This window comes from Xiphophorus couchianus, chromosome 4, assembly GCF_001444195.1.
Source record: "Xiphophorus couchianus chromosome 4, X_couchianus-1.0, whole genome shotgun sequence".
In the NCBI taxonomy this organism is placed as follows: domain Eukaryota; kingdom Metazoa; phylum Chordata; class Actinopteri; order Cyprinodontiformes; family Poeciliidae; genus Xiphophorus; species Xiphophorus couchianus.
The window spans coordinates 34,533,393-34,561,012 of NC_040231.1; the positions used below are offsets into that span (position 1 = coordinate 34,533,393).

At 37.4% G+C, this 27,620-nt stretch overlaps 2 protein-coding genes across 4 annotated transcripts; both read right to left on the reverse strand.

Annotated features, from left to right (window-relative positions):
- Positions 1 to 988: 988 nt before the first annotated feature.
- syt8 (synaptotagmin VIII) lies at positions 989 to 13,147 on the reverse strand. Of its 3 annotated transcripts, none has more exons than XM_028014886.1 (11): positions 13,009 to 13,130; positions 11,292 to 11,357; positions 11,047 to 11,128; positions 9,844 to 10,053; positions 8,685 to 8,848; positions 7,042 to 7,137; positions 6,728 to 6,895; positions 3,311 to 3,478; positions 2,919 to 3,036; positions 2,435 to 2,568; positions 989 to 1,744 (listed from the first exon to the last, which is right to left on the reverse strand). In XM_028014886.1, exons 4-11 carry the CDS (start codon positions 10,040 to 10,042, stop codon positions 1,481 to 1,483), a joined length of 1,311 nt encoding a protein of 436 aa, XP_027870687.1. In that variant the 5' UTR covers positions 10,043 to 10,053; positions 11,047 to 11,128; positions 11,292 to 11,357; positions 13,009 to 13,130; the 3' UTR covers positions 989 to 1,480. The 3 variants fall into 3 exon arrangements, with proteins under 3 accessions (XP_027870687.1, XP_027870688.1, XP_027870685.1); XM_028014887.1 differs by having other exon boundaries at positions 11,047 to 11,140; XM_028014884.1 differs by lacking the exon at positions 11,047 to 11,128 and having other exon boundaries at positions 13,009 to 13,147.
- A 713-nt stretch (positions 13,148 to 13,860) lies between these two features.
- On the reverse strand, positions 13,861 to 27,265 carry dld (deltaD). Its single transcript, XM_028014881.1, has 14 exons — positions 27,114 to 27,265; positions 25,607 to 25,682; positions 24,574 to 24,653; positions 24,365 to 24,433; positions 23,005 to 23,074; positions 22,441 to 22,541; positions 22,190 to 22,333; positions 22,002 to 22,103; positions 21,713 to 21,903; positions 21,468 to 21,638; positions 20,226 to 20,415; positions 19,799 to 19,936; positions 17,617 to 17,706; positions 13,861 to 14,531 (listed from the first exon to the last, which is right to left on the reverse strand). Exons 1-14 carry the CDS (start codon positions 27,150 to 27,152, stop codon positions 14,466 to 14,468), a joined length of 1,527 nt encoding a protein of 508 aa, XP_027870682.1. The 5' UTR covers positions 27,153 to 27,265; the 3' UTR covers positions 13,861 to 14,465.
- Positions 27,266 to 27,620: the final 355 nt, after the last annotated feature.

The window sequence follows — 27,620 nt, forward strand, 5'->3', positions numbered from 1 at the left end:
TCTTTCACGGAATTTTGAGCAGGGACTTCGCCGTCCCTCACGGATTTTTGTGCAATTTTGACATAGAATCAACAATCAAAACATGACATTAAGTCAAGTTCCAGTAAATTTGTAATTGATTACATTTCAAATACAATCCTAAACAGGTGGATTTTTAGTTGAGATTTAAAAGAAGTCAGTGTTTCAGCTGTTTTACAGAATTCCGGAAGTTTGTTCCAAATTTGTGGTGCATAGATGCTGAATGCTGCTTCTCCTCGTTTGGTTCTGGTTCTGGGAATAATAATAAAATTACCACCTCTTCATTGTCAAAGAGTTAGGTAAAAAAAAAAAAAAACTTTTGGCAAAAAATGACTTAGGCCATTATTTTAGGAAGGTGACAATATTCCTAATACTTTATTTATCAAAAATATTAAAAATTTTAGTTACAATTTTAGAAAGGAGGGCCAACAGATTGAATACATGAATAAACTTGGAGTTTACTTCTCTTAATGGTGATGTATCTGATCATAATCAAGAGTTATACCCTGATTTACTATAGCGGCAGCCAGAAATATCAAGTGGTATAGGAGGTATTTCTCAGTGTTATGAAAAATACACATTTAAATTGTATTCTACAAATGCAGGCTATAGAAAACAATAAGGATGAGTTGGAAAAGGGAAAAGGGAGAAATGTTGATGATATTGTCTGGAAGTTTTTTTCCAAGTAAGCAAGGCAAGCTTGAAGTTCCCGAAGTATTGCTGAAAAGCAACAGAATATTTCAGTCATAAATCAGCAACAGTAAGCTTCCTCTGAGTTCCATTTGTCCATCGAGTCACAATTAGAGAGCGATATCCTGCCGTTTACAAATATAAAGCTAACAGTTTGGCATCAGCACTATGCATAACATCTGCATCAGACGTTTCTCCATATTCTTTTCAAAACACTAATGGTGGCCATACTCTAAAGACATGAGAGATGATTCAACAACAAATTATACACATTTATGACACACTTTTTACATTTATTTATTTATAAAAACTAAAAATATAAAATTGAAAACAATGCATTCTGCTTTCTCTTTACAATCATGCTGTTATATACAACCATAATGAAATAGATTTAGGTTTGTGGCTGTACCTTCATAAAATGTGAAAACATTCAGGAGACATGAGTGCTAAAAATGTGAATTCAATCGTAACTCTGGGTGAATTTCCCAAAAATCCATGCTTCGTAACTCAGACACATTATTTGGCCTGATGAACTATTAAAGGAGATTTTCTTTGAGTAAATCAAAATCCAAACTCTGGTTTGCACAGATTTTGCATGAGAATGTAACCAGGGATATTTTTACATGGATAAAATACAATATTACAAAATTGCTGAGGTATTCTTAATGTGATCAAATTTTGTTGCCCAAATGTGAGTCCTACATACATATTCTACAGTGTGATCAACATTACTGATACACCAGAAAATATTTTTTTCAAAATACTTTCGTGTCTATTTAAAATGTTTTTTTAGCAGCTTATTTTCTTTAAATTTGCTGGGAACGGGGATTTTCTTTTTCAGCCCCAGGCTGGCGTTGACCTGCTCAGCCAACAGCAGGCTGTGCCACTGAGCGACCGGTCGCCGCGGGTTGGACAACATGTCGGCCCAGTGCCTCAGCTGATTTCCTGTGGAGTCGCAGCCCAGAAACAGTTTTCCCATGCTGTCATTCCTGCTCATGGCATCGTGGTCCCAAACTGAGATCACCAGGTTCACTCTCTGAAGACAAAAACAAGACCAGCAGTGAAACAGCAAATAAATGGGGCCTTTATTTTCCATATTGACTCTTTGGGCAATATTGACAAATTCACATGTCTGATTGTGCTTTGTACGCATCTCAAAATATCAATATTTCAAACTATTATGGAATCAAGATGGGACTAATCAAAAATAGTGCGGATAGCAAAAAACACACACAAAAACATATGAAGTTGTAGAACACACAGTCAACAATTGTCAAGTGCCATTGTTACACATCTGAATGTTGATTAATGTTTCATTCATGATGTTTCAAAAGCAACTCTAAACAGGTGGGTCTTAGGCTAAAGAAACTCAGTGTTTCTGACTGTCTTCCAATACAGTGGTATTCATTAAATTAGGGTATGTTTTATAGTGAGGCTGGTTTGTCAGATTAAACATAACCTTTAAGCAGGCATTAGACATTTCTCATTAACCTAACATTTCTGCATTAAGAATGTTATCTTATTGATCTGATTCAATATTCTAAGCTTAAATGTGTTTTAGTTAACTGTAAGCAGTAAGTCATCATAATCAACAAAAATAAAGACTAGAAAACATCAGTCCATGTGTAATTAATCCATGTCATGTACAGCACTTGGTGAATTGAACTGGAATCAATTAACCTTTCAATGATATTTGAAATTACTGAACCTATCTAATTATTCTCACCTGTATTTGATCCAGTGACACATCAAAAGTAAAGGACTCGTTGAAATAGGGGTTCAGACTTTTCTTTTTAATAGATGTTGTTCTTTTCTTCCACTTCCTTTTGTCCAAAGTCAGCTGTACTTTCACATATGGATCTACACGAAACAAACAAGTGGAAAAAGATCAGAGAATTTCTGGTACCAGCAAACCTCTCCACATGTTGTGGCTGGCAAATTGTTCATGCCCCTGAGCAATACACGGTGCTCAAAGAGAAACAAGTTAGCAAGCTTGTCTTACACAAAAATTGGATTAATTAGCTACGAATTACTCACTAACCCTTAGCATGAATGTATAAAACACGGGCAGATTGCTCAGACTGAAAGATAGCTTTGATATTGATTTGTTAAAGTCTAACATGTTCCACAAAGTGTTTTAAAAGGTTGTTGTCAACAATAGCAGAGCTTACTTTTGTAAATTATTAAGGGGTGAATATTTTTAGTTTTACCTGAGCTTCCTCCCAGGTCCATGCTCTTTAGGTCTTTGGCCTCCAGGATCGCCACAGTGAGCTTGCTGCTTGTTGGAACATAACACAGAGAGAAGCAGATCTCCCCTAAGTTTTCTTCCTGCAACACAAAAAAGTCACAACGAAGCGCCGAAAGTGTTTTCATTAGTTTTAGTTACACTCAGTTGTTTTTTCCCACAAACTGAGTGCTGAAACCATATTTAACATGCATGGAGTAAAGGCTAAACATATTTCACTAGGTTTAACTATGTGTAGTGATTATATGTTTAATGACTCATTCTACATAGCTGACAAAAAATAGGGCTCTTCTTCGGCCCTATTTTTTTAATTTCCTACTTTTCTCTTTTGAGAAAAAGAGCTTCAGAAAATGAAACCTCAAACTTGGCGGGCTTCGCCAGGTCCTGCCACTCCTCAATGACGTGATTCTGGTCAATGTTGCAGAGCTGCACCCTGAGTTCACCGATGATCTCATGTTTGGTGAAGCGGTTGAAGTCGAACACCTTCATCACGGCTGTGGACTTCTGAAGAGTGGACTTAGATAGCTGCAGAAATATGAATCAGATTAAAAGAGGAAAGACTTCTGTTTCTTTTTGACAAATTTCAAGAAATGTGCACATGACCTTATATAATAGCTACTACTTTTATACACTTTAGCCCTATTTTTTTTAATTTCCTAAAATCTGTCTTTTCCAATAGGACACTATCCTATTGAATTACACCATGGACATTTATTGCCAATAACATACGGGCACAAATGATTCAGATCCAGAGTTAAATGTATTTACTCATAAGCTCTAACTTTGGAAGGTCTCCTTGCCTTTACCCTAATCACCTCCCCAGATTCATCTCCTTTGTACACAGAGGATACTTACGTACTTATACGTATTTAGCAAACCCAGAACAGGGATTTGAACTTGGAATCCAGAAAAACCAACCCCGAATAAGAGTATCTAGTTTATTTACTTTGGATCAACATTATTAGCTTCCTCTTCTTTTGCTCTTTCGTTTGGTTTGTTATTTTGTTTGTATTTCTTTTTAATTCCTGTAAAGCACTTTGTATTGCACTGTTGCTGAAAGTGTGTTATGTAAATAAAATTACCTTTACCTTTACCTGTGTACTTTGTAGAAATGTTCATGTTGTTTCCAAACAAGGAAAATGTGTTGGATAAAGATATTTACAAAGGCATAACCTTTTTTTCCCCACCTGCTTAAAATAAAATAAAATTTTTCCTGTTTTTGTCCATTTAGATTTGCCAAATTTATTCATGTTTAATGAATGAGATAAAGAGAGAAACAATTGAGTCTTTCTTCAAAGTCAAAAGGTTCTCACAGTAGTTTGCTTTTCTTTCTGACCAGTCTAGTGGAACTGAGTTTCATTCTTTAGGATATCAAAATAAGATGAGGGAATGTGTCTGTATCAAATTCTCTAGGCCGAGGTGAATTTGATGAAGCTTTCTTTATTATTTATACCTAACTGATTTTCTGACATCAATAAGTACAGATGTTTTTGATGGATCCATTGACAAATTCTTCTGATTGATCCACATCTCTCAGTGGAGATACTTTTCACTTCTCAGATTCTGCTCAGGAGCAGGAGATTTTGCTTGGGATCAATTATTAAAAATCAGGTTTTTTCTGTTGTAACGTAAAGCTTGTTGCAGGCACGTGCGGTGGGGGGGGGGGGGGGGGGGGGGCTTGAGCCCCTGCCCTTTTTATCCTTGATGCCCCTAGTGCCCTTTTTGGGTTGTTTTTTTTTTTGTTGTTGTTTTCTTTTGTACTTTTTTTTTTTTTTTTAATCTATATGTCCAACACATTCTCACTTCCAACTCGTCATACATTGACGAGTTGGGATGGAATGGGTTGGTATGTCAGAAGGCCTGTTTGTGCCCCTCAGCAATAATATTTAGCTAAATACAATAATTTAGTAAAAAATAAACTAGTCTGGCTGCCCTCAGTCTAATAATGACTTTCAGAGCCTCCATGTTGTTCAGACTCCGGGTCCATGGTGATTAGGAGGGGGCAGATCTGTGTCTTCTATCTAATTATGGGCAAGAATATTTTTTCATACACTGGTTTGTGAATAAAAACATAGGTCTGATGTTGACGTTAGAAAAACTGTTTCTATTTATACTTTCATAATTGTCCTTGCAATAGCGAGACAAAACGCGCCTCGTCCCTAAACACAGAAATGCTTCAGCTGCAGAGAAAACTTCTGACTTTAACTTCATCATTCTGCTAAAGGCCCGGTTCACTACAGGCAGCTTGAGTCGGTCCACTGACAGATATAAAGAATGTCTGTCGTTATCAGATGTCCTGATATAAGACACGGTACCGCGAGTCGCAACGCAGATCAAAGCCCCAGTAGCACCTGGTACCACCTGCTCTCTGTTCGCCCTGCTTCTCCTTAACGTTTCTACCAGGCGGGTTAAAGCCGCTGCTGACGGGATCTGGGCTGGAGGTTCGCAGCTGTAAATAGAAGTTATTGCAGAACCTCAAGTGTTAAAGGAAGATTCGACCCAGAGCAATTAGAGTTCACAAAATAAACATCAGAGAAAATATTGTAGCAATAATTAGAACCGCAGCAAAAAGCCAAACATGCCATAATGAAATGAATCAAAATATCTCCAAAGCATCGGCGGACTGACGGGGGCCACCGGGGGATTCCAGGTAGATTCCAGGTAGATTCCAGGTAGATTCCAGAGATGCGCATCGCAGCAGCTGTTCATGCAGGACTGGCCCAAGGTAATATGGGGGCTGACAGAACCCGCCTCCCTCCGGAACCCGTCCTACTAAGAACCTCAGCATCACTAACATGTTTAAATATAGATAAGGTGAATCTGTGAGAGGGAGATCAGGTTTATTGGCCGAGTTTAAAATCAATCACTGATTATTGGTTATTTGCTGTGATGCATTTGTGAACAAACCCAATTCAAACACAAAGATTACACCATATTGTAGCCATGGTAACACAACAATCAAACTATCAAGATGATTCTTTAAACTTTTACAAAGTAAACTTCCTAATTAAATCCTAAATGTACTATTTATTTTTCTCAGCTGAATGCATTAATAAAATGTAATAACATTGTTATTCTCTATAAATGATGCTACAGGTTTAGATCTATGGGCTGTGTTACAATTAAACCATTTCTAGGGGCCCCTGAGTGTCTGGAGGCCCCTGAATGTCTGGAGGCCCTTCAATGGCTGAAAGCCCCTGAATGTCTGGAGGCCCCTGAATGGCCCCTACCAGCAGCTATTGAGTTTTCTTTGCCTTGATATCCCAGTCTTATAATTCTAGGTCTTAGAGGTGCTAACATCAAACTATTATATAGAGTTAAAAACCCCTTTGAGCTTTTTGATCTATAAATCAGTCTGCTGCCAGGTTGTTGTAGAGGTTAAATAGATATTATTAGGGCTTAATTAGTAAAATGGCAGCAAATTAGCTTATTTCATAACTTTATAACCAGAGACTTTCTCTCCTCTGGTCTGTTTAACAGCTACAGTCTCAGATCAGCTCAGCCCTCCAGGACTGTCAGCAGCAGAAACAGAAACTTTATACCTGTTGGCGAAAATATAGACTAGATTTGCTTTGCATTTCCCCGCATGATGGCAATGATATAGTAGGATCCAATTAAATTCTTGATTAATATGGGTTGTTGCTATGTTGTTGTATGGAGTTTTTGTTCAATGTGCCCCTTTTTTGAATTTGAGCCCCTGACCCTCCATAGGTCTCTGCGTGGCCCTGGCTTGTTGCCATGACACCAAACAAACATTCAATAAGAACCTTCTACCTGGAAGGTGAACTGCTCGTTGAAGAAGGGGTTTAATGTGTTTTTGAACACTTTCGTCTCAAAGATCTTGGCCTTATCAGGGAGGATGTAAACTTTGACATAAGGATCAGAACTCCTGCCTAAGTCCATCGCCTTCAGGCTGCCAGCTTGTTTGATCCCCACCGTAAGCTGTGAAACAACAAAATAGAAAATAAAATAAATGATTTGTTAAGCTGGCTGTAAAAGACAGTTTTAGAAGCAGATTAGACATTGCATAATCATGAGTGTATATTTTCAACAGACTCTTCATTGTAAACATCCATGAACTGAAGTACCTCGGATAAAGTGACGTTGTACTCCAAAGAGTAGAGCAGCTTTCCTCTATATTGTTTGACTGAACCGTAGTCAACATCCTCCATGTCTGGTTGAACCTGTCAAAGGAGCAAAGTAAGAATATCTGCTAGCAAGGGCGTGGAAATGAAGATGATAAAACCTCTGCTCAGTTGGTTTGAGTTCCACTAGAAAGTGGAATGGGAGGAGAGAGAGGGAGGTTATGTAGGGGAATAATTCTATTGTTTGTGTAATTCTAGTCAGGAAATGACCTGACCTGAAAGAATGTGTGTGTGTGTGCGTGTGTGTGTGTGTGTGTGTGTGTGTGTGTGTGTGTGTGTGTGTGTGTGTGTGTGTGTGTGTGTGTGTGTGTGTGTGTGTGTGTGTGTGTGTGTGTGTCTGTGTGATAAGAATGTGTGTCTGGCCTGAAAAGTCATGAAGGAATTCAAATTTGGAGAGAAATGGACAGAATCATTTAAAGTGTTGTAAGCAGTCACGTAGCCAAAGAACAGGACTTCAATGATTAAAACATTCAAACACCCACAGATATGAAATCCTATGGTTTTTATAAATTTGCTATGCCGACAGATTGATTCTGTCGGCAGAATTCTGTCTTGATTGATTGATTGATTGATTGATTGATTGATTGATGACGTTTAGTCCTGATGAGCTTTGTGATAGCAGAGATTAAATTTCACCATTAGGTGGTGCTAGATGGACAGACTGATGAATGGTGGATAAAGTGACCAGAGATTATAACTCATATATTATAGTGTTTTGAGAAAAAATTTAAGCAACTAAGAGTTATTAAGGTTCAATATACAACACATATTTTTATTTAAATAAAGCACACCCTCACAATATTATCTTTTTTTTACATCAAAGAATTTGTATGATGATAAATGAAGCTTTCAGTGTCTGTGCAGTTTGTTATGTTTGTTTGGAAGCCGTCCTTTGGGTCGGGTTGAGTGTTGTGTATGACAGGTGTTTTGTGTGTTCCTGATTTTGTGTTTTTTGAAGCAGCTAGCTCTTCTCTTGCTAGCTCAGCTGTTATAGTGATTGATATTTGTATTGCTTTATTTTCATTGGTTTCTGCGCTTCCTGTTGTTTGCTTAGCCACTTCCTTCAGCTAGTTTCCTCAGTAACTGTAATCTCCCCTTTTGATTCCTGCCAGCTGCTTCCACTCAGATAACTTTTCTCTCCAGATTTTCACTTTTCCCTCAGCTCTGTCAGACTTACATTCAGCTGTGCTCTCTCTATAGCATGTTGATTAAATTACATCATAAAACTAAAAAACTGTGCCATTTATTTTTACAAATAGAATGTTTTCTTTGACATCCACTAATCACTAAATTAAGTTAAAGTCTTGATGTTAAGAGAATGGCTTGTGAGAAGTTGACTTAAACTTATCATGGACATTAACACAATTTTATCAGTACTTTAATTACTTAACTTCAATGAGTCTTATAAACAAGAGGCTGGGTGCTTAAATGGTCTTAGACTACAAAAGAGGCAACAAACTTATTAAACTTCAAATTCAATATGTCACTCATCGCACGTGATTATGTTAAAGTGTGACATGAACTGTATTGACTGTCACTGTGACATGAACTGTATTGACTGTAGTATTACATGAAACTCGTCTTACCAGAGCTGTGGCTGTTTTTCCATCTAACCCCTTCAAAAGAATCTGCTGATCCTTTTCCTGTCTCTTCTTCCTTTTGCAGCAACATTTAATGCAGATGCAGAGGCAACAAAGCAGAATAATGAGGCCACCCATTCCAAAGATTGCATAGATTGCCCATCGCGGCACTGCAGAATGTAAAATGGAAAAATAGTCAAGTTGGGTTGTTTGTGGTGAAAAGGCTTCTTTGGTTCTGAACATGGTTGGAACTAACAGGCTTATAAATCATAATCAGAACAGCCGCACTAATAGAGACATTAAGTTTGATTCCAGCACAAGTCTACCTAAATGTGCTTATTGCTGTCTTTAAACTCGTCTCTTGTCCTTCAGATATACATGAAACACAACTTCTTGAGCCGATGAGTTTTCTCTTCTGTTTTGAAATACACAAACAAAAGCTCAGCAGCATATTCAGTCCAACGCAGTAAGGAATGTTCATCTCAAGAACAAGGGACACTTGTTTGAAGACATTAATGTTTTGGACATGGAAAGACTGCCGATTTGAAAGATGAATGAAAGAAGCTAACTATGTTAAAAAGACACAGATAGAAGCCAACACCAAACAGAAGAGGTGGACTCAGATTTCATCTTTCTAACACCTATTATACAGCCCTGAGTCGTTCTCACAGACGGTTTTACAATTCACACAGTGGGACATGCAACTACATTGTTTGGGACACAGACACTGACCTGAATTGAAGATAGGACCAATGACTCTGGTGTCCTAATGCCCTGTCAGTGACTTTAATGACCCTGTTAGTATGGGTGTTCTTACAACAGTTTATAAGCCTGTTACTTCAATGTTCAGGCATGAGGAAGCCTTTATGTTGAGTGTTCAAATGTGTTTAAGAAACATGTTCGGTTGTCTCCTACGCATTTGGGATCACATAATCTGTGCATTTCAACAAGAAGAAGTCCAGTTGCCTTATCATTACCAACTTAAGGTTGTCAAGTCCCGGTTGATCTAATCTGCACAGCAAACAGAATAAACCTGTTTGCAAATTCAAAGTTCATCCAACTCTAACATATGCTATTGTTGTGCGTACATCAGGTGCATAGATCATACCTGAAAGGAGAAAGTAACAGCACAAGAATAAGGATCAGCTGCTGGTTGGTGGCTTACAGGGAATGTGGTCCAGCAGGTCTTCAAAGGAACCAGGAGCTGGATGAACTGAGGCATTGTGGGTAGACATGGTGGAGATCATGTGGATGGGTTGATTGGTGACTTTTAGCTTTGACGATCCAGCTTTCATTTGAGTCCATGATTTTGATGCTCTATGTCCCCGAATTGAAGATCTTGATGGGTGATGGACTGGAGGCATTTTGAAGAGGTCTAAAAGCAAGAGATGTGAAAAACACAAGACTCTGCTTCACACATTAAAAACAGATAATGGCAGTTATTTTCCTTAATAATTTATAATTTCATTCATGTGTGTCTTCAAATGAGGGCAGTCTAACCATCACTACTAAAAAGAGTTTAAAAAGTGGTAGAAAACAAAGCATGTCCCTTTAAATCTAGGATTTCACTCTCTGAGACATACTAGAAATCACACATTTTTACCTGATTTTACAATTGTTTGCAACTAAATTCAAGTATGCAAAAATGACAAAAGATTCCTGGTTGTTTATTAATTATTAATTAATTATTTATTTATTCTCAGTATTGTGGCAATCATATGGCCATTTGTACAAGTGAAAGCTTTGCTGAAACCACCACTTATGATTAGCAACATACAGGCTAACATGCAACTACAAGCAGACCGTTAGCCTGTAGTCTGATCCATTCATTGATAAATGTCCAACATGTTTTCATAGAACTAAACTCTTTATATAATTAATCAAAAGATTTTGAACTAGTTGTTGTTTTTTAAGGGACGCTGCACATCACATCATATGCCAGAGTTAGCCATAAAGGCTTCATCTGTAGTCCCTCCAGGTAAGATAAATAAAAATACAACATATTACAGTGCAATATAGACAGCTTAACTAGTTTCTTCTAAAAAAAAAAAAAGAGAGAGAGCATAATAAAAATAATAAATAAAAATCATTTTTATTTATTATTTAGTCTTCACTTTTATTATGTAAATCCTGTTTTAATCTGTTAATGTACATAAACCTTTTATTTTATGCTAACCATTTTTTAAAATTCTAGTTATCTTTTTTAAATAGTAAATTATGTACTATATTAAAGTAATACTTACAATGTGATTCTTTGAAAAAAATGAAATATGATGATGTTTAACATGTTACAGATTATATTAACACAATTTACAATCTTAATTAGCCATTATTTTTTGTTAAAAAAAAACCAGAGGAACATTCAAACCTTCTGCTCCCGGTTAACAGGTGCGTCTGTTGGTGGTTTTACAAAACAATTTTTATTCCTCTCTCCAGTTCTTGACAGTGTCCTTGAATGATGTCTCACAAGGGAGAACAAAACATAAGTAACATAACAAGTAGAATTTTCTAAATTAACAAACACAACCTACAAAATTCTTTTTTACAAACTTTTTTCAATACAAAAAAAAAATGCATAAAAACTCAAGGGAGTAATTTCAATGTCATACTCACTTCTGAGTTTCATAAATAAGTCCACATCTTCATTTTTCCTGACGACTGCTTCTGAGGTCTCTAACCCTGAGTAAAAGAAAAGTTGTGTGAGAGTGAAGAGGAAGGAAGGGACATTTAATGGCTGAACGGTAAGAGTCTAAGCACTTTAATCAAAGGGAGGAAATGTCTCCTTCCTGCATTTACACCCAGTCATGCGTTAAGTGTAATCAGGAAAATACATTACAAAACATCCCAGTAAAGACGTTTTCTTTGTGCAATTCTTAGCTGCTAAAGAAACTCTGGCTTTTAAAAAGGTCAATTATGCTCATAAACCTAAAAATTAAATGACAAAACTCTGTTTGACACATCTTACTTTCTCACTTTGATTAAGCACAGTGACTAGATCTCTCACAAAGCCTTCACTAAGCATCCACTCTGAGGTCCTTCATGATTTTTTTGCTATGATATTGAATAATTCAGTGGTTTAATGTAAAAAGAAACAAAAAATGTGCAGGTTATTTCTTTAGGGTTACCAGTCAGGTCTCTCTCCGACTGTTTTTTTGTTTTTACTGTTGGTCATTTGCTGTGAAGCGTAACTATACCAACAAGCCATTTTTTAAACATGAGGAGCAACTAGTTAAAAATTTAAAAAGCTCAAATAGTAAACTAAACTACAAGCTCATTTCCCGTTTTCCTGTTTCGAGAGAGTGTGGCTTGCTTAAAAATAATTTGTAAGTAAACACTAGCTGCCAAAATACCTTCACTGTCAGCTAATCAAAATAAATATGCAGCTCCATATTTTTCTTACTGGTGTGTGAAATGTTGTTTAAAATCATTTCTGTTCTTTATTTATGCCACATCGATTTAACTTGTTTTATTTCAGGCATGATCTGTCATGAAACTAAAAATCCATTCAACCCACTGAACTCTGGACAAAAAGCCGGGTTTGTGCTGAGGTTTCACTCATCCGTCATTTCAAATGTTCCTGTTGGTTCTGTGTTCAGTAGCCACAGCCCTACAAACCATGCATGGAAAGTCAACAGTGTTTCCCAGCTCTGAGGTGATAAAGATTGTGTACCTGTTACTCAGAAATGAAGCAAGTAAAAAGTAAACTTTTAACTGGTGTTATATTTTGAACCTGTGACATGGTGGACTGTTGTTGACTTGGTAGTCTAAAATTAAAGGCTGTGAGTGAGGAGGATAAAACATTTTAAAGTCAGTTTATGATCTCCCTAATAAAGTTGCATTTAGCTTATTTTAAATGTTTATTTTAATTCCATTGAAATCAGAAAGTATGCTTTTGCTCATCTATCTGTCCAATTGAATTGTCTTACTATGGTACAATAAATTATGCTGTATTCTATTCTAAACATAAAGAATAATCAATATTTGGATTACCTAGAGATTATAATGGTAAACTATGCCATTTAGGTCAAACTAAATGATTTTAGTTGAATATGAAAACAAGTGTAGCTGATGAAATTTTTGGGGGTTTTGTAGAATTGCAAAATAACTAATATTAGAGATTTCAGGGACTGCTATGTTTAAATTGACTGATTACTTTGTTAATGCAACACTATCCTCAATGTCTTTTTAACTAGAAACATGTCTGCACTTACACTTTAAAAAAAGAAAGACAAGCAAGAAAAAAAGTCAGCAGAATAGGGAGAGTAAAATGAAATGTCTGAACTGGAGCACCAACAGTATCAATACTCAAAACATAAAACCAGCACAATACCTGAGGCAGTCGCTCCAAATGGTGGGATTTTGTTGGATTACTTTATGAATTCAGACTGTTAATAAAAGTATCAATGCTCTGCTGAGGTCCTTCATCTTCAGCTGGGTGAGTGTTTACTTCAGCCAACAGCAGCCACCACACCCTGACCCTGCACCGTCAGTGTTCAAACACAGGTGGAGTTTCTTCTTATTTAATGAGGGCACCAGAACAGCTACAGCTAACTGACAAAACAAACAGCTAAACTCAGTTACTCTATATTGGGGCTACGCAGGTTTTTACAAGTTCCTAGTTGTAAGAATTAATCTTTTTAGTGGCTATGCGAAACATGTTTACTACTTTTTTTTGCACAAATTCATTTTTGCATAATGAGATTTCAGTCTGCTCCGGAACCAGGAATTTTTAGAGGTAGTCGACACAATACTGCACATTCAAGCTCTACTCCCTTTAGCAAAGAAAGCTCTCAAAGAAACAAGCAAACAAAAAAAAAAACGATTTCAGCTAATTCAACCCAAATTCATTCAAATATATGAATGAAAGAAAAGATAATCTTTTATCATCTTCTAATAAAATATTTTTATTAAAATCATTTAACATCTGCTAATAAAATACAAACTGTTCTTTCTCTGTGTCAGCGCTAAAAGAGCCATGTTTCAAGATCAATAGTTGGGGACCAACGCTACACACTGTAGTTACCCTGGATCAGAAAACATCCATATATCATGATGCGAGCAGGAGGAACAAAAACAACCTTTTCCTGTATAGTGCAATCTGTTGAGATGCTGCTGGAAGAAAGTGGATCCTGTAAATTTCAAACTTTTACAGACCTGAATGAAGACACCACCACATAAATAGTTATGGAACTGGATTTATTTGCTTGAATGAATGGAGCAATCACAGTCGACTAACTGAATCAGGAAAGGCCTCTTCAATAGTTCACCTTTTAAAAGGAGTCGATAATGACCTAAAAGGAGGAAATCAACATCAGAGTTGCAGAGAAGTCAACATTTATTAAAAAAGGTGCCGTTTACATGTAGAGAATGGGTGCAAACAGAGCAGAAAGACTTTTACAATAATCCTAACTTCAGCTCCCGACTAAACCTTTCACACAATAAAAAGAAAGAAAGGAAAACCCGCCAAGCATCCTTTCCTTCAGTTAGAAGACAACACAGTTGTCTCAGAAAACCATTCATCTCTCTGTTCCACAAATGGGTGAAGAAAATATCCCCATGGCAACTTTAAAGTACGTGCTGAAAACAAAGCAGTCTCACACAAGTCAGCTTTTGTTCACCGTAAAACCCATTTTAATATACTTTTTGAAACACTTAAATAACATGAAACTAATTGTAATTATTCCGTCGTGATGGACACAGGATCACAGGTGGCTTTAGTCAGTGAAAGTCTCGATGCAGTGGTACGCGTCCCGTTTCTCCAGCAACAGCGCCATGGCCACCGCAACCTCAAAAGTTGATGGCTTTTCCGAAGGACGCCGCCAGGTTGGCTTCTCTGAAAGCCTCCGACACCGTCTGCAGGACAAGGGCAGAACAGGCAGAACGATGAGCAGGAGGTAAAAATGGTGACCTTACAACAACTACAGCTACTGTACATTTCCATTAACTATAAAAATGTGCACATTGAAATTACAAAAATATATTTGCTTAATGGAAACACACCAATTTTGAAAAAGAAAACTGGGTTAGGATGAGGTGGTTTTTCAGCCATAGCAAAACACTTTTGTCACATCGCACAAGTCATGTGGTCAACAGCAGGATGTTACTACTGGAGAAAAAGCCAAAGAAAACAGGATGCTGTTGAAGGACGATGGATTTTGTTTTTTTTCCTCACAGCATCACACAGTTCAGAAATAGTTGTTTCATTCCAACCTGTTGAATCCATAACTCTTCTGTAAAATCGCCGACTACAATTTCCCCAAACGCCTCATAAGTAGGCTTGTTGCTCCAACTCAAGCTTATGCATCTGTGACTTTAATTTCATTTCTCATCTAATGGAAACACTTCAATTGTAAAATTGTGTTTTTTCAACATTAGCAAAACATAGGCAAAGACTGGCACATATTTGTAATGGAGACCCAGCTACAGACACTACAGAGCAGTGTTGTATAGTAATGAAGTAAAAATACTTCACTACTTTACTTAAGTATATTTTGGAGTACTTCATACTTTCCTGGAGTATGAAAATTTTTGATGACTTTCACTTTTACTTCACTATATTTCCGAACTTAATTGCGTACTTTTACTCCGATACATTTTCAATGTGTGGTTTAGTTACTCGTTACAAAAAAGCGAGAGAGAGAAACAAAGTGTTTTGACCCCACCTACTGATTAGCAAGTAGCAAGCAGGCTACCGAACAAAGTCCGTAGCCTACTTGCCTGGGCTTGTTCATCACCACCAATAGGATACACCTGTTTAGCTTCTCCCATTAAACACAAAGCAAGTCTCGCAATCAGCAGCAGCCACATGGAGGAGGAGACGGAGACCACAACGACTGCAACTACGTCGGGCACAGCTCCAGGGGAACCACCAGCTGGTGATGAGAGCCCATGGCCTTATTTAAACACAATATACTCTTTCGTGGGTGTTAAAGATTCGTCGTACCGCATGCAGTTTATGTTATTCCTGCCCAAAGATGTGGAAATTCTATCTTACAAAAACTCCCCGTCCAACTTGAAGAAACACATCGAGGTAACGTCTTATGAAATGGTTATAATCCTCCTGTATCAGTAACTATAGCTTGGTCACTAGACACTACTGTATTGTGAAACGTTGACCATAAATGAACTTTGTTTGGCATTGTTTCAGTTCCATACGTAGTGTATTTAGCTTAGGCCTAATGTTGACTGTATCAGGCTACCTAGACTCCTCTGTTCAAGGGGGGACAGAAGCCATAGCGATAGCAATTTAGACTAAATGTAACAAATATAGGAAAGGCATGCAAGTTCAAAACCAGGTTTACAGATGCCAATAAGCTGCATTTCCCTCCCAATTCTTTTTTTCTTTTGCATAATGACCAGTTGTGTGCACCACCTACTGACTGTAGCATTGACTGATTCACTGATTTGTGAAGTAGAGTAATCGTAACAGCTCTTTTTCTTCATGTTGGCCGCATTTTCTGTACTATTTATTTTTCTCATTTTCAGCACTGACCTTACTTGAAGGGAAAACTTGAGGCTTACAAAAACTTTGTATTTTCTGTCCTGGAGGGTATACTAAGAAGCTGGTTCAGTTGTAAAGCAGGTTAAGTTAACCTTGTGCTATAGGTAAAGCACCTAATTTTCTTAACTAAATGATGCCTGCAGGTATATCTATTAGCAGGTTTAATTTTGCCTGCACTTGGTTGGGTACATTATTTTAAGTGTATTTGACAAGTTTACCAAAATATAAAAAATGTCATTCAAACTGCATTTGCTTTGTTTTACTTTTTACTTGTACTTTTCATTACATTACTTGAGTACATCCATTTTTACAGTAATTTCCATACTTAAGTACAAGAAGTTTCAGATACTTTAAGACTTTAACTCAAGTAACATTTCAGTCAGTGACTTCGACTTTTACCAAAGTCATATTTTGGAGAGGTACTTGTACTTTTACTTGACTCTGAGATTTCAGTACTTTATACAACACTGCTACAGAGGGCAAGAATAACGAACATGAGTGAAGGAATACATGTTTTAGTTTAGTAATAAATACCTATGAATTGTTGAATTATTCAGATATCAACTTGTGTAGCAAGTCTGATGAAATTTAGCTTCTAATCATTAGTAACCAGTTTGGAAGGAAGCCAGGCTGATAGCATAGCATCACTAACCAGTGGTAGCCAGGGATCACCACTTTGCCAAAACTTAGGCCTCACCAGCTTTCCTCAGTTTCTTATGCTAACCCTCTAGCATTAAAAAACATTTTCACTTTCTTACTTAATGCACCAAATTATGCTAGGCAAATTAACTATCAATATTTACCTCATGATATTTCTCTCTATATATACTCACATCTTTTGCTGAATCTTGTTGGATGTTCTAATGGGTAACAGAACAAACCAAAACTTCCTAGCGCCTTATCAACTACATTTTGAAAAATAACTTTAAACCAGTGAAAGTTGGCATAAGAAATTTGGTCAATTTTCACATTAAAGCTGGTAACTGTTCTATCCTTAAAGGGGTGGTATCGTATATTTTTCCAGCCACATAGTGCCATTTTAAAGTAAGGCTAAATCAAATAAGTTATCTTCAGTTGTTGTAAAAATGCTGCATACATAAAACTTGTGACTTTGTAATTTGATGCCTTGAAATTGGGCCTCTGTCTCTTTAAAACGCTCTTTCCGATACTCCGCTTTCAGCATGTCATCACGACAACGCTCCTCATGATGCCGTTAGCAACCAGTCTTAGGAGGTACGTCTTCGATGAGGGAAATGGGTAAAAAACTCTACGGCTTAAAATGATACAAAATAATTTTCCATGGATTTTGAAAATTTAAAATAGATTAAAACGAATGTGTAAACCATTATTCTTATTGGTCTGTATGCCTGCAGGTTTCCTGCTACTGGGATGAAACCAAGCCCTGGAGTTAAAGTGAGCGAGGAGAAGAGAACATACTGGATGTGCGTGGCAGACCCGAGCGACGTCCTCACAGGAAGCTCCGTACTCCATGGCCAGAGCAGCTTCATTGACCATCTCTCCAGCTCCCTGCATCAAAAGACAACCATGTCATCAGACCAGGAGAGGACAGTTACAGTTTTATCATGATATTTTGCAGTACTATTGCGATAACGATAGAAGTAACAATAAGAACCATTTATCACTCCTTTGTTAGGTAACTGTACCTCTCCAGCTCTGTGCCACAGCAATTGTAGTCCCACACAAACAATTACTGCTCTTGAAAACCATTCTCATTTTGTAATACAAGTCTTTAGGACATCAGTCACACAAAGGAGTGTAATTTGTGTCATTAAACTGCAACTAGTAACTGCATTTAATCATATTAAGGTTGTTATAAACTAATATTTTAGTAATCGAGTAATCTATCAATTATTCTTATGATTAATGGAATAATCGGATAGAAAAATGTTATAGAAATATTGGTAAATCTGGCATAATACCTGTGTTACCATCAGATATCAATATCAGTCCAATTTTTCAATTTTGAGCATCCCTAACAGTTACTTTTTTGTAGTTTAGAAAACTAACCTGTAACAATAATAGCTCACTTTCTAAGTCAACCAGAAGAAAAGATACAAAGATCTGAAATTATATTCAATTTAATAATAAAGAGGCAGGCTCACAAATACGCTTATAAAAAATGTCTATGATCCAGCTTTTAGTTAATGTATTCATCTTCAGTGAGTTTAATAGATGAACTCTCACCTTGCCCCCTGCCTGTCACGCTTTGGGTTTGAGAATACGGGAAATGTCGCCTGGAGTGGGGGGCTTGGGGGCAGGCGAACGAACAAACGTGGGGGTGGAAAGACGACCGGCAGACCACGGGACGAACGCAAGAACTGGGGGGAGCAGTACGGGATTTTTACAGCACCTTCGTTCGTCACACCCAAAAACTCATCTACCAGTCATGTACCGCCACCACGATGCGCTCCGCAACCCGTTCGTTCAGATCGGGATGATATGAAATTTATTGTGCTGTTCGTCCGCAAAGTTGCACTTACACTGTAAGCATCAGCCGCCCGCCGTGTTCCATCTATCCGCTCACTGCCGTACTCCAGGCATCGCGCCAGTCATTCTAAGGATGCTTATTGGTCCCCCAAAAACAATGAAAACCCGGGCATTATCATCAATCAATAAAATCCCCGCAAGCCGACCATGAAAATCGAACATTATGCCACTAACACTTAGCTATCGTCAACAACTCAGAGGCGGAAGTCAGACCTCCGCGCAACCAAATAATCTTCCGGCCGGAACACGGTGCGCTAAATAATAAAACATAAATCTTCGAAGCTTAGAGGCAGGTAAATTTTCCTCGAGGAATTTTAAGAATTGAGGTACTCTAATCATTCGAGCAATCTTTTCAGCCCTAATATATATATATCTGTATATATACAGTACAGACCAAAAGTTTGGACACACCTTCTAATTCAATGGGTTTTCTTTATTTTCATGACTATTTATAAGGCAAGAAATCCCACTTATTAACCTGACAGGACAGGTTGACCTATGAAGTGAAAACCATTTCAGGTGACGACCTCTTGAAGCTCATCAAGAAAATGCAGAGTGTGTGCAAAGCAGTAATCACAGCAAAAGGTTGCTACTTTGAAGAAACTAGAATATAAGGGATATTTTCAGTTGTTTTACACTTTTTTGTTTAGTGCATATTTCCACATGTGTTATTCATAGTTTTGATGCCTTCAGTGTGAATCTACAATGTCAATAGTCATGAAAATAAAGGAAACTCATTGAATTAAAAGGTGTGTCCAAACCTTTGGTCTGTACTGTATATATATACAGTATATATTAATGTATTGATGCTTTCTTTGAACAAATGGTGGAGAAAATAGTTTAACTACAGTATCTCGGCAACACAAAGAGTTTTTTTTCTTTTTTTTTAAACATCATTAACTGGAATTTATTGTGACAATAAATCAAAATTATTATTATGATAAGAAATTAATCAAGCTAAATGATGACATTATAAATGTCCATCCATCCCTAGGTCAGATTACAGTGATACGATAAAGTGATACTGATCTTGAATGTCTGACTTCTGGGGTTTTTTTATTGTCCCTTTCTACAGCGTTTCCGCTCAGTGTGAACTGTTCTCAGCTCTCACCGTTCCCAGGATGTGAGCTCCAAGCATCCGATCCGTCTCCTTGTGACTTAGAATCTTCACCATGCCGTCGGTGTCTGCATTAGTCTTGGCTCGGCTGTTGGCGGCAAAAGGAAACTTGCCAACTTTGTATGGGACACCCTGGGGAAAAAAGTGACAGATTTATAATTGAATATCAATCGTTTGACAAACTGAAAACATGCTAGTGCTAATTAGCATTTTTGTCTGATGAACTATTTAGCCAGTTGTGTCCTTTGCTGGGATCTCTGACACCAAACACATTCATTCATTACTAACTCATCCATCATCTGTATGTTTTTTAAAATGTATAGATTGTTTAGCCCAAAACCTCCTGTGTGGCTCAGAACATTTTCTCTGCTGAAAATGTAAATGAATCAAACGTGAAGCTGGAGCATAATGGGATTCTGACCTCCTGTTTAATCTGCTCTTCTGTCTTCCCCACCCAGGCCACCTCAGGGTGGGTGTAGATGACAGAGGGAACACAGTTGTAGTCTATGTGCACTGCTCCACCAGCCATGCCTTCGATGCAGATGATGCCCTCGTCCTCAGCCTTGTGGGCCAACATCGGCCCGGCAATCACGTCGCCAATTGCATAAATGCTGATGGGAGAAACAGGTTGGGGTTGGTAGGGGCAAACAAAAATATTCATAACCGTTTAGGGTTTCATAACTGCATGCATTCTTTTAGCAGACTTATTTACAACACTGAATACAAACGAAGCCAACAGTGACAGAGTACTCTTGACTCACTGCAGTTTAAGTTTTTCAAAAAATTATCTGAATGGACGCAGTAAAAGAATGTTATGTTCAAGTTGTGCTACACGGAGTTAGCCTGTCAGTGAAGCTATTCAAGCCTAAAATAGCATCTCAAAGCTAAACATGTAGCAGTAGCACAGACGTCCCAAATGCTTATGCTAATGCCCACAGTTCACATTTCAATAAACATCCAATGACTGATCAAGAGTCCCTGAAACACTTGAACGCTGAATGGATAGAGCAGGACCTTTCACCACTCTGATGGCTGAATAACCTAAATAACAGATTAAAAACAACAAATATTTTTGTCATTGAGTTAATATGTCTATGCATTCAGTAATTTAGCTAATAAGAGCTTTTGAATTGAAAATGTTGCTTATAATTAACTGCATTTTAATTATGCATTTTAATAACTGCATAATTAAAATGCAGTTAATTAATTACAGACACTCAAATCAACTCAAACATTTTGATCAAGTCCCACCACAAATATATATAATATATAAAATGTCTGTAATTATCAGCCATAAAAGCAGTTTTAATATTGGCCCAAATTTTTATATTGGTGCAAAATAAATGCTGTTAGTCTGAACCAGATGTTCACCAGAATATAGATTATCTGTAAAATCTCATGAATTGTTCAAATATTATTTTAGACTGAAATTAAAGAAACTGCTGACCAATCCACTGATCTTAGAAGCTCAAAATACTTTCTATTAATTCTAAACTCTAATATGAATAAGTGAGTGAAATGTTCCTTCCTTGGTTGTGCGTGTTGGTCCTGTCATGGACTGGATACTGGTCCACCCCAGCTCTCATTTTCTGATTCCTGGATAAAGGCAGCTGCAGAGCATGGACTGGTGAGGTTCAGTACGTCAGCAGGAGAAGGGTCATACCCGTGTACTTTGGTCTGGAAGCGGTTGTTGACCGGTATGCGACCTCTGTTGTCCAACTCAATGCCGACGCTCTCCAGACCCAGGTTCTGGGTGAATGGCCTTCTGCCGATGCAGACCAGCAGAACGTCACATGTCAACGTCTCGTTCTTCCCGCCAGCCGCCGCCTCCACTCTGCAACGTCAAACCCTCACATTTACAAACTGTCCAACTCTCGAAGCGTGTTCTTCTTCTCCTCGCCAACTCACGCCACGTCTATCTTGCCGTCGGGCCTCTTGGTGGCCCCCAGGACTTTGGTGCTCAGCTTGAACTTAAGGCCCTGCTTCTGCAGGATGCGCTGGAAGTTCTTGGAGATTTCCATGTCGATGCCCATGCCGCCCACGTGGCCCAGGAACTCCACTGCAGTCACCGTGGAACCCAGACGCTGCCACACCGAGCCCTGCAACAGGACAGACATGTTGGTGATAAAAACAAACAAAATAAGAAAACAGCTGAACTTGAGCCAGGGAATGCACATCAGGCTGAAGTATTGCTAACCAGCTCCACTCCTATAACTCCGGCTCCGATGACAATCAGTTCCTCTGGCACTTTGTTTAGGGACAGAGCTCCAGTCGATGACACGATGGACTCCTCATCTATCTAATAAAACACAATAAATGCTCTTAAGAATGAGAAGCTCTTTGCAGTTATAAATAAGTGAAAGTGGATTAGAGTTAAGATGGTACCTGGATGCCAGGGAAGGGGGTGACCTCTGACCCTGTAGCGATTAGGGTGTTCTTAGTGTTAATAACCTGCTGGGAGCCGTCTGCTGCCGTGGCAGTCACCTGATTTTTACCGGTTATTTTACCAAAACCGTTAACATGGGTTACCTGAGCAAAGTAAAAAAAAAAAAAACAGAGTAAAGAAAAAGATGAAGTTTTAAAAAAATATCTGAGCTTTTAAAATGATAAGTAAAGCAACATGAAGTCAGACTGACTTTGTTCTGTTTGAACAGATGTGCAATTCCTTCAGTCAGGGCTTTGACTGCGCCACTCTTCTGAGCCATCATCCTCTCCAGGTTTAACGAGATTCCAGAGACTGACAGAGACGATGAGAAACAACCGTCTGTGTTTATGAGACCGTTACAGTCACACCCAAAATTTTTTAAAATGGATTCTACCGAGGCTGACTTATCAGAATAACAGTACATTTTGAAGGGGGTGATATCATGCATTTTCCAGACACATATTGCCATTTTATACCACAATCAACTAACTATGTCACCTTCAGTTGTTATGAAAATTATGTATATACAAATGACTTCAAAGAAATTGGACTTTGCAATTTGACACCTTGAAATTGGCCTCTGTCTCTTTTAAGAAGCTCCTAATCTTTCCGACATGCTGTCTTCAGCACACGATCACAACAACGCACCACAAAATGAAGATGAAAGAAATAAAACAAAAAGCATTGACTACTGTTTAGAACTAGCTTCTGCATGGACACATTCAGATTCATAAGTGCATATTATTTTAATCTCTATTCTTTACATTCAGCTTACTTTCAATGCCTCTGCTTTCAAAGTCTTTGCCGTGTGCCATCTTGTACAAGTGGGAGTTGTTTAACAGAGCCTAAAGAATCAAAAACAGGAACACAGAATTAGAAAAAAAACTATTGATTTAATACAGCTTAGCTAATTTATGTGGCATAAAATTACAAAATGCATCTTAATTTATCTAATCACACAAGCCAGTCTAATTAGTTTGTGCACTCAGCAAGAAATTTGTATTCAATTCCACTTTGTTCTCAATGTGAAGAAATTATATATATACACTACCAATAGACCCACCAGTAGATGGAAGCATTCGGAAAAGCCAAAAACTACGTACCTCAAGCAAGTGCAATTTTTTTTTTTATTGAATAAGTTATGTAAAATTTTGCCATTTCTGTAAACCTGTTCTGATGTAATACTTCCAAATAGATGTAAAAAAAGAAGAAACACACAACTGAAGGACCTAACAATTCTACAGCCTGCTGTTTCGCTTTTCGCATAGAGCTTCACTGCTGCATCTCCAGTCCCGTCTGTTGTCTATATGAAAACAAAAATATCCACAGTCCTCCTTCACTTTAGCTTCTTCTCCATGATGTAAATGATGTGTATAATTATTCTTGTTTTCTTAAAATGTACAATCATCTGTTTTATTTGCATTCCAGAGCAGATGACCAATTCAATAGCGTTCTATAAACAGTCTGTCAGTTTGCTGTACTCAGCTTCATTCGACTACTATTTTACAGAAATGTTCTGAGGTTTTCTGTAAACAACAAAACAGAGAATGATCACATCACCATGATAACAGTAAAAATGTTTCATATCATGTCCTTTTTAAAACGTCTCTCCAGCTCTGCTGTAGTCCCAGGATGACCCGCGTTGGAACAAAATATTCTGCTCTGTATGTAATCTACACTTTTTTCATTTCACTGGAGGAATGGAACTGCAACCTGAAGCAAGACACAAACTATATTTCACTTCCTGAAATACAGGAAGTGAAATATAGTTCGTGTCTTGCAATATATTTCATGAAGTGCTTTAAAAAAATTTTTACATAGATTAGATCTGATTCAATTTTATTTTCCCTACAATATTTTTGTTTCAATTTTCTATTGGTACATGATTATGACAATCTCTCATAATCATAGGAGTTCATCTTCCTAATTTACTTTCTATTTAATTTCATAGTAGTCAAGTTTTTGTCCATTAAAAAAATGACATTGATTAAAATGTCATTTTTGTTTGAGTTAAAATGAACGAGCCCTTTCTTCTGTTTCTTTCCAGTTCTATATTATATTTGCATTCAGAATATTGGGAATTATATTGACATTTTTAAGGTGAAGTGATCGATCTTGAAGAGACTTGTCGTTACCTTTGAGGGGATGCAGCCCACATTGAGACAGGTGCCACCCAATGTGGAATTCTTCTCCACGCACACCGTCTGTCAAAGGAATCAAAAAGTTTTTAGAACAAAAAAAATGCATTTATTCACTTAAAACCCACATCTTCAACAAAAACATTTACTTACTCTAGGTGGTAAGAGATTTGATTAACCACTAACTTGTCCAGGAACCTGCTCACCTTGAAGCCAAGCTGTGCTGCTTTGATGGCTGCGACGTAACCACCTGGACCGGAGCCGACCACAGTGACGTCTGCATCGACTGCACACAGCAAACGAAGGAACAATTACTCCCAGCAGAACAGAAAGAATATAGAACATGTTGTTTCTTTAGTACATTAAAATAGGATATCTCTGTCGGATCTAGGCTTGTCATGACAACACATTTTTCTGGACAGTAAATTGTCCTGGAAGTTATTGTGACTAAACAATAATAATGTTTTGAGACAATTTTCAAGTAATTTAATGATAATGGCATAATAATGTATGAACACATTCTCAAAGATCAATAAACTTTCAATTCTAATGATCATTTAACAGTGGAAATGGAAGACATTTTGAATATCCAAAATAAATAAAACAATATGAATTATGAAGTGTCTGTAATCTAAATTGTCCTTCATAAAAGGAGCTGATTGAGACCGAAGCCCCAGATTAAAGACTTTTATCATCCAGTTTTTGGGAGAAGGAGAAAAAAATGATAAATCATTCAACAGGAAATTGTTGGATTTTGTTTTTATTATGCAATTAATTGATTTATTGAGGCAGGCCTAATTAGGCCTTTAAGTGGTTTGTGTCACTTAAATTTGGACACAAAAGTAGATTTATTTATATTTGACCAAGACTTTTATTCTGCTTGCACCACTGTCTAATAAGGTGATAAAGATCTATTAAACAGCCAGTTCCTCGATCATCTTATCTTTGCATTAGCATGACAGCAAAATCCAGTTTTATAGAAAGCTTCACATACCTTCTATAAAATTCTATCATGAGGCATCTTAGTTAGTGATGCCCCGTGGCCCAAGGCTAGGAAAAATATTTGTAATGAAGCACATTATAGATCCAAAATAAATTTGGAATTTGCTAAAAAACCAGCAGATGAAAGCTTTCTAAAACCGCTGGCTGGACCTTACCACAGGCCCCTGCTTAGTGCATCTCCAACAATCATGCGTCTCAAAGATCTTTTGTTTACTAAAAATGGCAAAAAGAACTTACTTTCTGCTTTATCTGCATATGTTCTGACAAACAAAGCCGTGGCTCCATGGAGCTTGAAAGGTATGTGTTGACTTCGCTGTTGAGCAAATCAAACTAAAGGTTAAAAACACAATAAATGAGAATACTGTTGTTTTCAAACAATTTTCAAGCAATACAATGGTAATGGCATAGTGATGCAAATATACCCCCTCAAGGACCAATAAACTTTAATTTTATTTTATGAACATTTAACACTAGAACCTTAAGAAATTTTAAATATCCACAATAAGTAAATAAAACAAATAAAATGTACACTGAAGCCTCGGTGAACTAAACTGTCCTTCAAAATAAAGGGCTAGTTGAGACCAAAGAACCAGACTGTGTAACTGAATCTGTGTAACTGTGTATGTAGAACTGAATCTGTCAAAATATGTCTCTGTGGAATCAAGGTATTTATGTATACCAGGAGATACTCAGCACTAACAGTGTTGGTTTTAAATTAGTCTCTTTTCATGTACTTCCTGTAAACTTTGTTTCTGTGTCCATTTCTGTTACTTGGTATTTTCTCCATAACACCACCTTGTGATTAGCATCAGTCAACCTCAAACTTCACTGTCAATCAGCAGCTGTTATCACCGTTAAACTGTTTAGTTCTAAGATGACTGTTTATTGACAGAGTTTATCTAAATTACAATAAAGACATTATGACAACATTCAAAACTCAACATAGCAAACTTAGAACTAACAGCTGTAAAGAGAAGACAGAACCAGCATGGCCAAAATGTTGAAACATTGTCTCATCTTGTAAGTTTAAGGTATGATTACACCACAATTGTAAAAATAAAAAGATAAAATAACATAAAATGCTTAATTAGTCAAATAAACTGATGAATAGACCAGAATTATAGGATCGTAGGTATTTCACATATGCCAAGACAGCGAACCACAAATGGGGTACGTTAATAACATTTGCCAAAGTATACAAAAACTAATTATATCTTTATCATGGCATCTGTTACTGGGGGGGTGGAGGAAGGCTGTCCTCAAAGTTTATGCTTTAGAACCAGGGATAATTGGTACATAACTATTAAGTCTGTCTTAATAGTTCATTTAGCATTTATCATGCTAGATTGATGTGAATAGTACTGAATGGGAGGTGAGCAACAATGACATAGTAAGCATTCATGCTGGTACTGTGTACATTTCAACACAGTTGCAGGGGTGGGGGTGACTCGTAAACAAAAATAATAGCCTGTTGTTATTTTACATTTCAATCTTGCATGAAAACAAGCCATAGTCTGCAAGAATGGCGATAGTAAATAACTCATTACCAAACTTCCAGAATATTAAATCTTTCCAGTGGAAGCCAGAAATATGACTTGTACACACCACTTTACCGGAGAAAGTCTGTTAGCAGAGCAGCTAGCCACCCTCAGGCCGCTAGTCCAAACAAATGCCTCCTGTATAAGTCCGAGTGCTGCGGCAGCCGCTTGGTGTACATTCTAACAGAAACCATGCTTATCCTTACCGTGGCGAGAGAACGGTATAGCTGTGTACAGCTCTGCATTTTGTCTGTGTCCCTGACAGAGAGGAAGTAACCTACAAGAAGGTTAGCCGAGCAAGTAAGGACTTATGGAATTCTTCTTCTTTCTAAGGACGCTGGCAAACGACTACCAGGTCGAATTACTGCCACCCTGTGTATCGGAGTGCGAACTCCGATCTGCTCACAATCACAGAAGTAAACTCAAATGTATATCCTTTCTTCAAGATAAATACCAAGAAAAAAAACACACACAGAAAAAGTTATTAATTAAAATACGTTTTAAGTTGGTTTTTATCCATCTGATTCTGACAAAAGACTTTTTAAAATCTGTCACTTTCCTTAAGCTAAAAAAGAGAAAAAAGAAACCTGGAGTCACCTGTTTAACGAGACATTGTAGTTTCATGATGTTCTTCAACAAATGCATAAGGGGAAGGACCAAATGGTTTTCCGTCAGAGTTTAATAGATTATTCTGGCCTATGTTACACAAATTC